The sequence below is a fragment of the Rhinolophus sinicus genome, chromosome 13 (assembly GCF_057876585.1).
Source record: "Rhinolophus sinicus isolate RSI-liver-muscle chromosome 13, RSI-T2T, whole genome shotgun sequence".
NCBI classification, from domain to species: Eukaryota; Metazoa; Chordata; class Mammalia; order Chiroptera; family Rhinolophidae; genus Rhinolophus; species Rhinolophus sinicus.
In genome coordinates, this window is record NC_142513.1 from 9,504,249 (window position 1) to 9,516,378 (window position 12,130).

The 12,130-nt window shown below is 42.2% G+C and overlaps 1 protein-coding gene across 1 annotated transcript in view; it reads right to left on the reverse strand.

Annotated features, from left to right (window-relative positions):
- The window catches only part of SLC9A8 (solute carrier family 9 member A8), a 59,515-nt gene extending 48,320 nt beyond the window's left edge, over positions 1–11,195 (reverse strand). The window contains exons 1-3 of the mRNA XM_019726103.3: positions 11,050–11,195; positions 9,005–9,183; positions 3,355–3,435 (exon numbers count right to left, since the gene is read on the reverse strand). Of these exons, the coding sequence (XP_019581662.1) occupies positions 3,355–3,435; positions 9,005–9,183; positions 11,050–11,075 (286 nt within the window). The 5' untranslated portion in view covers positions 11,076–11,195. The remainder of the gene's footprint in view (positions 1–3,354; positions 3,436–9,004; positions 9,184–11,049) is intronic.
- Positions 11,196–12,130: the final 935 nt, after the last annotated feature.

The following is a 12,130-nucleotide window of genomic DNA, read 5'->3' on the forward strand; positions in this document are numbered from 1 at the left end:
GGTAAATTTAATACATGGAAAGAACACAAAAATGATATAAACTGAAACCAAGTCATCTAATCTGTATATGTCTACAAATGGTTTGGAAGAGAATGAAGCATGATAAAAATAGTTGAAGCTGTCAGTGAAAAGGATTTTTCGTTTTATACATAGCTGTTTAACTGTGCAAAACATTTATTATTTAAAAAGGATTCAAACTACAGAATTTCACAAAGTATGGAAAGCTCTGAACAAGGGCCAAGGAAATATCTTTAGAACTTTATATTGACAGTTATGTTTTTATAAAGAATGAAAAAAGTCTCAAGATTCATTTGAAAATACAATAAAATAGAAGGCAGAAAATGTGCTTTACAGTGCATAGTCCTTTTCTGTACCAACAATTTCTTAGGAATTCTGCTTAACTATCACACAAAAGGCCAATAATGTTTCTAAATGACTGCAGACTAAAAAGTAACTTCTGGCTGGAAGAGGTAGGCTAGGAAAATTTATCCCTGAAAGAATGAAAACCCCATTTTCTCTGGCAGGTTCATCTGGATTCTTTTTTATTTGGCACAAAAGTTAGAAATTCTTGAAATAATGGATATCTCAATATTTTGTTACACTTTGCTCCAGGAGGAGAAAAGTTCTCCTTCAATTTACATAGCTTTATGGAATACTGAACTATTTTGATAGCTTTGTCAGCTTTTCTAAATTCCAACCAAATGTCCTCTAATATAATAAAAACTACTTTCTGGACCCCCGCATTCTCCCTGGAAATGCTCTTAGTGTTCCAATCACCTGAGTTAGCAAATAATTATTGAAAGCAAGACTTACTTTCCATCCCCCCTCCCAAGACCTGGTTGTATAGGCCACAGTCATTTCTGCAGCGTCAGTGAAGCAATGAACCTTGTGGATGGAGAGCATTGGCTGACCCCCAACACCATTCCACCCATGCCCCGTTCTGGGGTGGCCACATAGTCAGAGTTAGCCTACAAGTTCCGGTGGAACCAGGGAGAAGAGGCCACCTCTCCCAATCCCAAGTAGTACAGATTGCTACTGTAAAGATAGGAAGCCTGGAGCTATCAAGGCTTACTCATGAAGAAAGCCTGCCTGAGAGCGAAGCCAAAACAAAGAGAAGCACTGTTGAGAAATGGAGAAAAACTGAGTCCAGGAGACGCCCTCCAGCAAAGTGTGAAGCAAGCACCACCCGCAGTGTTTTTGGTTCTCTGAGCCAATGGGTGTGCAAGTCCACCTCCACCAATTCATTTTCTGTGCGTCAATTTCAATTGATTTTGTCCCTTGAATAGAAAAAGCCCTGTATCAGTTCAGATGTTTTTAGTTGCAAGTAAAAGAACATCTGACTAAAAATGGCATAAACAACAGATGTTTATTATCTCATATAACAGGCAGCTCTGAGATAGGTAGCTTCAGAGCTTTCAATTCAAGGAAACAAAAATGTAGTCAAGAATCTTGGCTTTCCCATCTATATCCCTTTGGCAATTCTTAGCATTCTGGCTTTTGTCTTTGAGCCACTATCACAAGATGGCTGCCAGTGCTCCAGGCATCACATCCTCCATACAACAGCATCAAAGGAAGGGAAAATTACTCTTTTTATCAGAGAGGAAAAAATGTTCCCAAACTCACCGCCAAGCATACTTCCCTTTGGTCTCCCTGGACAGAACTGGATTTTGCACTGCCTTGCTGCCTCGACTCCTCTCAACCAATCTTTGGCAAAGGAGAATGGAATTATCATGACGGTGAAGAACCAGTCTTGACTTGGAAGGGCCCAACTTCCTAGAGCACACTGTGGCAAAATAAGGGTTCTATTTTCTAAGAACATGGGAGGAAATGGCTCTTGGGTAGGTAACCAACAATGTCTGTGGTGAAGTCTTAATACAAGCACTGGTGGTCATTCACCTCAGTTACCTATATATTCAAGAGACAGGGAAGAACCTGACATTCCAAACCAAGTGACAGTACCATCATTTTAATTTCCATGTGCACAATACCTAAATATACACTAACTATTGTTCTTATTCTTACGACACTATGAAAACTGACTGGAAAACTGTAAATTCCTTAGAATGATTTTTTTAAAGTCTTTTATGAATGCCCCAGGATAACAGGTATTAGCTATGTAGGTTATTTTCAACAGGCTTAATATCAGGAAAGGAATGTTAATGAATGGCCCTTCCATTTTCAGAGCTCTAAGCCTATCTTGTTAGTTTAAGGTTATCAGAATCTGCCCCTACGCGCAGCTGAAGAGCCTGCTAGATAAAGAACAGGAACCCTTTGGGTGAAACTGGTTTCCCACTCTTAACTGAAGATCAGTGCTATCTAGTGGTGTGTCTTCCTTAAAATACAGTGTCACCCAGGGGTCATGAGGCTTCAATGTGAAAGCTCATAGGCCAGAGCCTGGCACACAGGAGTACTGTGCTGTCCAGGGACCACATGCGAGGGGCTGAACCAGAGTAGAAGGGACGCAGGTGGTGACAGGGGAAGGAGAATGAACTGAGCCTGAGCAGTCATTTCCAAAGCTAACCTAAACCACAGCTATATTGTAAAAGAATTACCAAATATACTAAACAGGAGCTACAAGGCAAAGAAAATTAACTTATGCAGCATCGATGGTGATAAGGAAAAATGAGACATCATTGGTAGGCAAATGGAAACTCGTAAAAGAAAGTGCAATATAATGAGCTGATGAAAGCTTTCGCTGACCTTGGGAAAACCTTATTTACTCTGCCTTAAGCATCCCCACCCATATTTTCGTCTTGATCTTAACACTTAACTAAAAAATAAGGCCTCTGCTTCTTCCTTCACTAACCACTTCAAGGAACTTGCAATGTGAGTTCACACCTGTTATTACACTGATTCATTCCCTCTAAATAGAGGCTAATTATCTTAAGAGTTAATTGCCACAGGAAACAAGAGAAGTATGAGGTGGAATAGAAAGCTCCGTGAAGACTTCAGATCTGACTCTGACACTGAAGTGAGAGCCCCTTTTGGCTGTAAAATTCAGTGACTTTATGAATAAAGTGTCAGTTGCTTGACTTAGTTCAGCTGGATGTCAGCATAGCCCAGTATCACAGGTCAGTTTGCCCCGAGGGTAGTTCTAGAAGTAGAAAAGGCCTTTGAGCTGCATAGAGTGGCTTCTATGTGACCTTTATGAGGTCATCACCCCTCTCTGAGTCAGTGCCCTCATCTGTAAAATGGGATCATAACACCCTCATGGCAGGTTGCAGTGAGGGTTAAATGAGATCAGGTATGTACCACATTTCTTGTGGTTCCTGGCAATAGGGAGGCACTGAAAAAAAAAAAGTTATTGCTGTTAGTGCTACTGCTTTTATCATAGAGTCACCATTAAGCACTTACCTAGAGAAACAACAGCAACGCTCTCTGGCAAGAAATGTAATCTGTAGCGGATCAGTAAATGCACCAATATGATGCAGATAGCTGTGGGAAAAAGAAGACATTGTTAAAACAGCACATTTTAAAATGATAAACACTAGTGGAAGGCAATGGTGACTTCTGGAGGGCTGCCAAGGAAATGGACAACTGTCAATGACACAGTAAGCTTCAGTGGTATTTTCAATCTCTTATTTCTTAACGTGGAGGTAGACCCACAGTGTTTATAACATTTTCTCCACACTTCCTTACATGCCTGAACTACTTCATTTTTCAGTGGTTGCTGAAAGAGCATCAGATATCTAATTTTTTTCTAAGTTGTTAAACCTTATACAACCATTTAAAATTATTCAAATTTCCCTGATGCTGAGAAATGGTCCTCGACTTTTTTTTTAAGTAATCATCAACTGGAAAACTAAATCAACGGTGAGGAGAGTCAGTGAAATCAATCACTTGCTTGTATGTATAACTGCAACAGAATATGTTGACACAAAGTATTGTGCCACCATGCAACTGGCTCTCTTTTAGCATTGAAGAAAGTGAGGGTCTTCTATGAACAGAACAAAGTAAATACTTTGGTTTGGTATGACCACGAACGTCAGACCCCTAAAGAACTATTTTCCAGCTGGGTACTGAGCTCCCACTGGCTGAGGGCTCCCCAGGAGCCAGCCACGGCAGCCAGCACTTCCAAATGCTGTCTCATCTGACCCCCAACACCCTTCTTAACTAGCTATTACCATTATGTCCTCTGATTCTAGATGAGAAAACTGAAGCTTAGAAGTCACATCACTGGTAGGTACTGTGAGGATGGAGCCAGATTCCAATCCTGTGCCCTTAAGCAGGCCTCCCCCTCCCCCCGGACCTCCCTCCCGGCTGCCTTCATGCCTCAGTCACCGAAATAACATCTGACTTTCCCCACAGAGGTGTTGTCATGAAAGACTGGAAACAAAGGGATGTCAAACTATTTGAAAGGAGTATTTCTGAACCGAAAAAAAATATATAAATATACTTTCACATTAATTCCAAAATCTAATTTCATGGCCCAAGTGTTACTGTGCATGTCTCTTTCTTTTATTAGGCACCTACGAGGTATACCATCTCATCAATCACAGCATTATCTCAATAATACTAAAAATAATTTTGATTTTTTTTTTTTTTTTTATAAAAAGAAATGTTTAAACAATCTGCATCGCTGTTAACTGGCCACCCTCGGAGCCTGCATTGACAAATTAGATATCTTTAGTCCCACCAAAAAGAACCAGGTGTCCAGAGAAAGGAAACAGTTATAGACATTTTGTCCTCCTTTCATTCTGTGCTTAAACTATCAATCTGTGGTGTTATTTTATTATAAATATTTAACCTAGCAAGAGAAATCCTATATTAAATGCTAAGAGCAAGAAAAACGTTCCACTGCTTGACCAACGAGCATGCCCACTGTCTAAAAAGGCAGGCACACAAGCACGTAAGTAGATAGATGATAGATTAGGGAGTGGAATCAGTTTCTGCTCTTTCTTTGCACCAAGCTGGATGAAAGAATTAATTTAAAAACTTCATTCTCATAAATCAAACAACTATTTGCACCTTTTAGAGTAAAGGGGAAAACTGTCTAGCAACAGAGAGAGCTAAATATAGGGCTCAGGGAATGGTCTTCTGCCATTAAAAAGAATCAGGACAGAAAAAAAACAGCCGACAGAATAGGAGAAAATATTTGAAAGTCATGTATCTGATAAGGGTCTAGTGTCCAGAATATGTAAAGAACTCTTATAACTCAACAACAAGAAGAAAAACAACACAATTTAAAAATGAGCAAAAGACCTGAATAGGCATTTCTCCAAAGATATATAAATGACTAATAAGCACATGAAAAGATGCTCAACATCATTAGTCATTAGAAAAATGCAAATCAAAATTACAATGAGATATAACTTCACACCCATACGATGGCTATAATTAAAAAACAAAACAAAATGGAAAGGAAGTGTTGGTAAGGATGTAAAGATACTGCAACCCTTGGGCATGGCTGGTGGGAATGTAAAATGGTACAGCCTCCGTAGACAAGTTTGGCAGTTCTTGAGAAAGTTACACAAAGTACTCATTTAACCCAGCAACTGCACTCCTATGTATACATCCAGGAGAACTAAAAACATAGCCACACAAAAACATGTACACAAATGTTCATAGCAACACAACTTAACAATAGTCAAAAGGCCGAAACAACACAAATGTCCTTCACCTGATGAGTGGATAAACATAATGTGGTCTATCCACACAATGGAACATTATTCAGTCATCCAAAGGAATAGAATTCTAACACATGCTATAGCATGGATGAACCCTGAAGACACGACGCTAAGTGAAAGAAGCTGACATAAAGATCATATACTGTATGACTCTATTTGTATGACATATTCTGAGTAGGCAAATTCCTAGAGACAGAAAGAACTGTGTTTAGCAGAGACTGGTGGGGAGTGACTGCTTTGAAGGGGTACTGGGTTTCCTTCTGCAGATGAAAATGTTTGGGGACGAGATAATGGTGATGGTTGCACAACACTGTGAATGTACTAAATGCCAATGAATTGTACACTTTAAAGTGGTAAATTTTATGTTATGATTATTTCACCACACATACATCCTGTAAAACGAAAAAAAAAAGGATGAGGTAGATAAAAAACACTAATATGGAAAGATCTCCAAGACATTCGGTGAGATGAAAAAGTAAGCTATATGTCCCCATGTATTTTACAACAAACAACCTCCAAACTACATGTGCCTGTACATGCACATGTGCTTATGAATGTACAAATGTATACATACAAACACAAGTACATGTTTTCAAGTACACTTGGAAAAAAACAGAGCAAGAAGGGACAAAAACTTTTATGTGGTATGGAGGGTATGCATACCACAAGGTAACGTGCTTCCAGTTTTTCATGCCTAAAGTAATAATTATGGAAACTATATTAAAACAGACATGCCAACTTTAAATAACTCCAATAAAGTTAATGACCCATAAAATGTATGTGCCAAATGATGCTAATTGCTGACTCTAGTGCAAGTTAATAACAGTGACTCACTATTGTTTCTGCAGTCAGATCAGCAAGGGTTAAGTAAAGTCAACTGTTTTCAAGCCTCTAAAAATCAAAGGTAAGAGTTTTGGTCTCCCTTCGCAACAAGGAGGAACACAATGTAATCCTTCCGTAGGCTTATGGGACACAAAAGTGACAAAAGTGGCAAAGGTGTTCCACGTTGGTAGTTTCTGAAGTCTAGAATAAACTCTGGACTCATTTCCCTCAGTTCACTAGAGTTCATGTACTTAGTGAGTTAGCAAGTTACCTATGAGTCATAGGTAACAGTACTTCATCAGATTTACATCTAATCAGGACTAAATATACAAGAAATATAGTATCTTGATGACATACAAGAGGAGAAAATGCCTTCAAATTTACTTAAAAAGAAGCATTCCATTATGCTAACACGTTTGACCTACACCTAAAAAGTAGAGATACCAACTCATAAACTGCCAAGAGTCTGATTGGGTGAAAATGGAACCCATCTGACATTAGTGGGACCCTAGAGTCTAGGTTTATGATCTGTTTGAAGAGAAGACAATCCAAGAGAAATATACAGCACTATTAAATACAGTTCAGTCCTTTCTGGCCCCAAACATGTATTAACACTAGGCAGGATTTGGCCTGGATGGAAAAGCACATTATAAAAACCTGTTTTGTGGTCTCTGGCACAAAACAATCTTAAGTGCTCCACACCCTGAAAATTACTTTGAAAGTCTTATTTATGCTTTTTACCCTCCCATGAAAAGAGTGATTACAAAAGTTTTTTCCAGGCCTGCCTTTTATATTCTCTAACATATGAAGCTGACGACAATGTAAACAGACTAATAGTACTCCTTTAGGATTAAAGAACTAAAAATTTCTTGATCAAAAAAAGAACTGCTTTTCTTCCTTTTATTCAACTACTATAACAAAAGAAAACAAGAATCCTTGATTGTTGAAGTAATCCCCTAGAAATAGATTTTTAACTACATTTACAGGGTAAAAAATTACCTGGGCATATTAAATCTATATGGGACATTGTACACTTGAGCAAGGCTGGTGGGAATGTAAAATGGTGCAGCCTCTGTGGAAAAGTTTGGCAGTTCCTGAGATAGTTACACAGGGTACCCATTTAACCCAGCAATTGTACGCCTACATATATATCCAGGAGAAATAAAAACACATCTACACAAAAACGTGTACACAAATGTTCATAGCTACGCTACTTACAATAGCCAAAAGGTGGAAACAACACAAATGTCCATCAACTGATGAATGGATAAATATGTGGTATGTCCAATGGAATATTCAGCCACACAAAGGAATACGATTCTAACATGCTACAAAGTGGATGAACTCAGAACATATGATGTTAAGTGAAAGAAGCCAGACATAGTAGTTTGTATTTTTTTTAAAATCTATGAAACAAGGATGAGTTCTAGGGCTTTAAATAAAATTACATTATTACAATTATTTGACTATTTAACAGAGTCTGAATATAAATGTGAAAGTGACACTTTCCCTCCAAAAACAGTCCTAATAGAGAAATACTCTGCATCTTTCAATCCAGTTGCACCATCCACTCTTCTAAGACTTAACTTGAAATATGACTGAGTATCATTAAAGAAGAGTATCATTAAAGATAAACGTGCCAAATTCACTTTTCAAACAAGAGTTTGGACTTGAGTCAAATTCTGAGCTACTTCTCCCGTAATCAAAAGTGCTTGTGCGCACTTACTCCAAAGTGCAGTTAATCCAAAGTGCTTGTGCAGTTTCAACTGGACTTAATTGTTTAACACAGTTGTCTACTGTCTACAGTGTCTGGGAGGCACTGAAGTTATTGCCTTTTATCTAAACTTCTTGATTGATGTCTGGTAAACTGGATATTAGGCTCCCAAATCCCAGGTATATCAATCGCTTAACTTCTTGGGGCCTAAATTTCCTCCCCTGCTACAGGTTGAACCAAATGAGATTGTAAGTTTGAGAGAGTGAATCTGTTTAAAGGAAAATATTACATAAGTAAATATCAGCACTGGTGGTATACAGACTTGGCAAAAGTCATGACCATCATTAATGGAATGACAGAGGTAAACAGCAGTGTGCTAGGGCAAGGGTGTCTGATCTTTTGCTGAGCTGCAAAAACATTTCAATAAAAATTTATATGGAAGCTTAATAGATGAGACAAAATGCTGCTCTAGTCAGTCAGATGTCCTCCCATTTGACTCCCCCTCCCGTCTGCTACCAACACACACACGCACACGCACAGAGTTTGAAATCCACTAAATTAGATGTTTGAGTTTCTTTCTAGGTCAAAAGTTCTTTAATTCTCTCTTTCAAAGGACATCTAAGATATGATATAAAGGACTCTTCAGAATTCCTAAGCTCTATGATTTTATGAAGAAAAAGGAGTACCCTGTTATATAATGTTATGAACTGATCACTGTCCCTCAGTGTCTGAAGTGAAACCCCAAATGGAGGACTTGACAAAGTGAATGGTCGTTTACACGGGGATAAGCACACAGCACACAGACACTCAAGATGGCAGACGATGGCGTTTCTGCATTCACCTAGGACGAGGAGGCTGAAGAAAATGGTCATGCCACTTGACTGTTCTTCCTGCTGAGCCTGCTCCCCTGTCTGCACAGGGAGGATGGGCTTGGCAGGGGTCGGGAGCACCAGTTTTGTAGTGACAACCAGGGTAGTGTGGAGGGTGACATTGAAACCTTCGTGAGTTGTGTTGGGGAACCTGTTGGGGGACATAAAAAGCAGAATTAAATACAGGAAAAAGGGCCCCTAAGTATCAACACACAAAGTCAGAAAGAGAACCTGGCTTTATGGAAGTTACAGGTCTTGCAACCAACAGGCAGGCCTTGGAGAGAAACGGATGTAAAACCTTTCTGCCTGCTGCCGCAGGGTGGTACCAGTGCCCTCAGGTGTTCTGAACACAGCCATTTAAGAGGACGGAACGGGGGGGGGGGGGGGGGGGGGGGGAATCAGGGCCACTGTAGAAACCAATGATGCCTGCTCTTTGGCGTGTCGTGGGGGGTTTAAATGGAGACAAACTGGAGTCTCATCACTTCCAATGTCCAACATTCCCGGCGCCTTTATTTCTCCAGTTTACATTCTTTGCCTTGGATTACATCCACATGTTGAAGAAACCACCCGACTTTGCCCAATTATTGATCTGGTTGGAATGCCCTACTCTACAAAATCCTTCTGATTTCAGAAGGCTCAAGGGTAACCTCCTCTGCAGTGCCCGACTCCACCCCACCGCTTATGTTCCTCACATTGTGTTGGGATTGAACACTAGTGCAATATTGATGTAATAATCATTGTAATTGACTGTAACAGCTAATGTTTATTGAGAACTGCTTCATTCCAGGGGCCAGGGCACATAAAACCTCTTGCTTAATAGGCATAACATGTCTGAGGTGGACACTCTTACTTTCCCTTTTATACCCATGAACAACAGAAACTCAGACACGTTGCAAAACTTGGCCAATGTCTCAGTGAATCTGGCAGAATCGAGCTTTGAGACCAAACTTGAAATCACTGGTCCCCTACCACCTCTTTTGCTTTGTGCTGTGAGGCCCAGTTTAGCGTGTGGGACAGAGCAGATGCTCAATAAATAAGGTGACTGAATGAAATGACCACCTCGCCAAGAGAGGTATCTGAAAAGTTGTTAGGTGAGGGAGTCAAATTTCAACCACCTTCCTTGTTAATTTTTACATACTCATTCCACAAATACAGATAGGGCATCTATAACATGCAACAGACTATGGCCAGTCGGTATGGAAATAGACTAAGAGAGATGCTTCCCCAGAAGTACCTGGGGGATACAGACACCCCACCTCATCTCATCTCCTACGCCCAGCTCCCTTGCTCTCTACACTCCAGCCATCCTGCCCTTCCGTCCCTCAAACGCATTAAGCCCCTTCTTGCTTCTGATCTCTTGCACTTGCTATTGCCTCTCTTAACCCTAAAGTTGCAGCCCGCACATCATTTCTTCTGAGTAGACACCCCTCCCCCCACCCTCTAACACTGTTTCATTTCCTTGCGAACACTGACATCACCTTGTCTATTTATGGTCTACTTTTCCCCCTAGAATGGAAGTTCCCAGGGGGCTGCTCCTCACCTGCCTCCTTCACTACTATGTGCCCAGGGTCTAAAATAGAGTAGATGCCCAATAGCTGATGAATGAATGAAACTCAGTGGAGGAGACAGATGCGAAAAATGATCGTTACAGTGGAGGAAGCGACTGGCTAAGTAGGGGTGGGGGGCTTCCTGGAGGAGGCGTTGGAACGCCCCGTAATCATCAGATGACCGAAAACCAGGAAAGTGAAATTTGGGTTGCGGTTTCCGCAAGACTGCTTTCTAGGCCTGCGCCGGGCGGCCGATCGCGAGCCCGAGGGTCCGACCTCAAGAAAGCCGCAGCGCGGGGATGCGCCCAGGCCCGTCCCTCCCGCCCTCCTCGCAGGCGCCGGCACGGTCAGTCCTGGCCAACCGGCACACGGAGCTCCGCCTTCCTGGGCCGAGGGCGGCCTGAGGCGCTAGCTGTCACCCGCCGGGGCCCAGCCCTGCCGCCTCCGCAGCCCTGGAAAAGCCCACTCACTCCTCTTCCGCCATCTTCTCCCCCATCCTGCGGAGCCTCCAAGACCACCGAGCTGGGAGCCGCGGGGCTAGCAGGGCCCGCCCGTTCTTGCTTCCGGCTTCCGCTGGAGGCGCGAGTCGGTCTACGAGAGGGGGCGGGGCCTCGGCCTCGCGGATGGCCCTTCTGTCCCTTCGACTCTATAGCCTGAGGGGGGGGCCAGGAGGCCCACGGCATGACCTTCCCAGGCATTTAAAGACAAGAGTCGATCCAGGGCCTCTTTACCCTCTGGCCCCACGAGGTTTCGGCTTTTCCCCACGATAGGGCGGGGATGTTTTGAGGGAAGCTCTGTGAGGTCCCTGAGAGTCACCCTGAGAGCAAGTGCTCTCCACCCAGTGCCCAGTACTTCACCATGCTGAGCGCTGGGAAGGAAGTTTCAAGCTTCAATGAGCAGAAGGACCCCATGGGTACACTTCCCAAGTCTGAGCCTCCATTTTCCTCAGCTGTAAAGAGGACTGACCACCTGGGCTTGGCAGGACTCTGCGGTATTCTAGCTGTAAACATTTACTGAGTTCTGATTATGTGCCTATCGTTAAAATAGGTGCTGATACTGTAGTGATGTGTCATTGATGAATTTGTTCATTGAGTCAAGAAATACTCATTAGATGCCTATATGTGCCTTGCAGTGGTCTGTGGAGTTGGGGTTACAGGAAGGAACAAGGTGAGGTTGAAGCAGTAGGGACCCCGTCAGGAGGGTTGGCACCCTATTGTAGGGCCGTTGGATTTGACACTACCTCTGCTGCTACCTCCTTCCTGGTCCAAGTCATCATATCTCATAACAGCTATAAAGCTGTCTAAACGGTCTCTGTGACCCTGCCATTGTTCCTATGGTCTTCCACACAGCGGCCCCCATGATCCTTTAAAACTCTGGTCACTCCTCTGCTGAAAATCTCCGTTGGCTTCCAAACTTGATCAGAGGAAAAAAACTTGGAGAACCTACAGGACTTAGGCCTTCCCCCTTCACCTCTCCGAGGTGGGTTCCCTCTCACCCTTTCCACTATGGTCACAGGGGCTTTCTCGGTGTGCCTGAAACACACTGAGAACG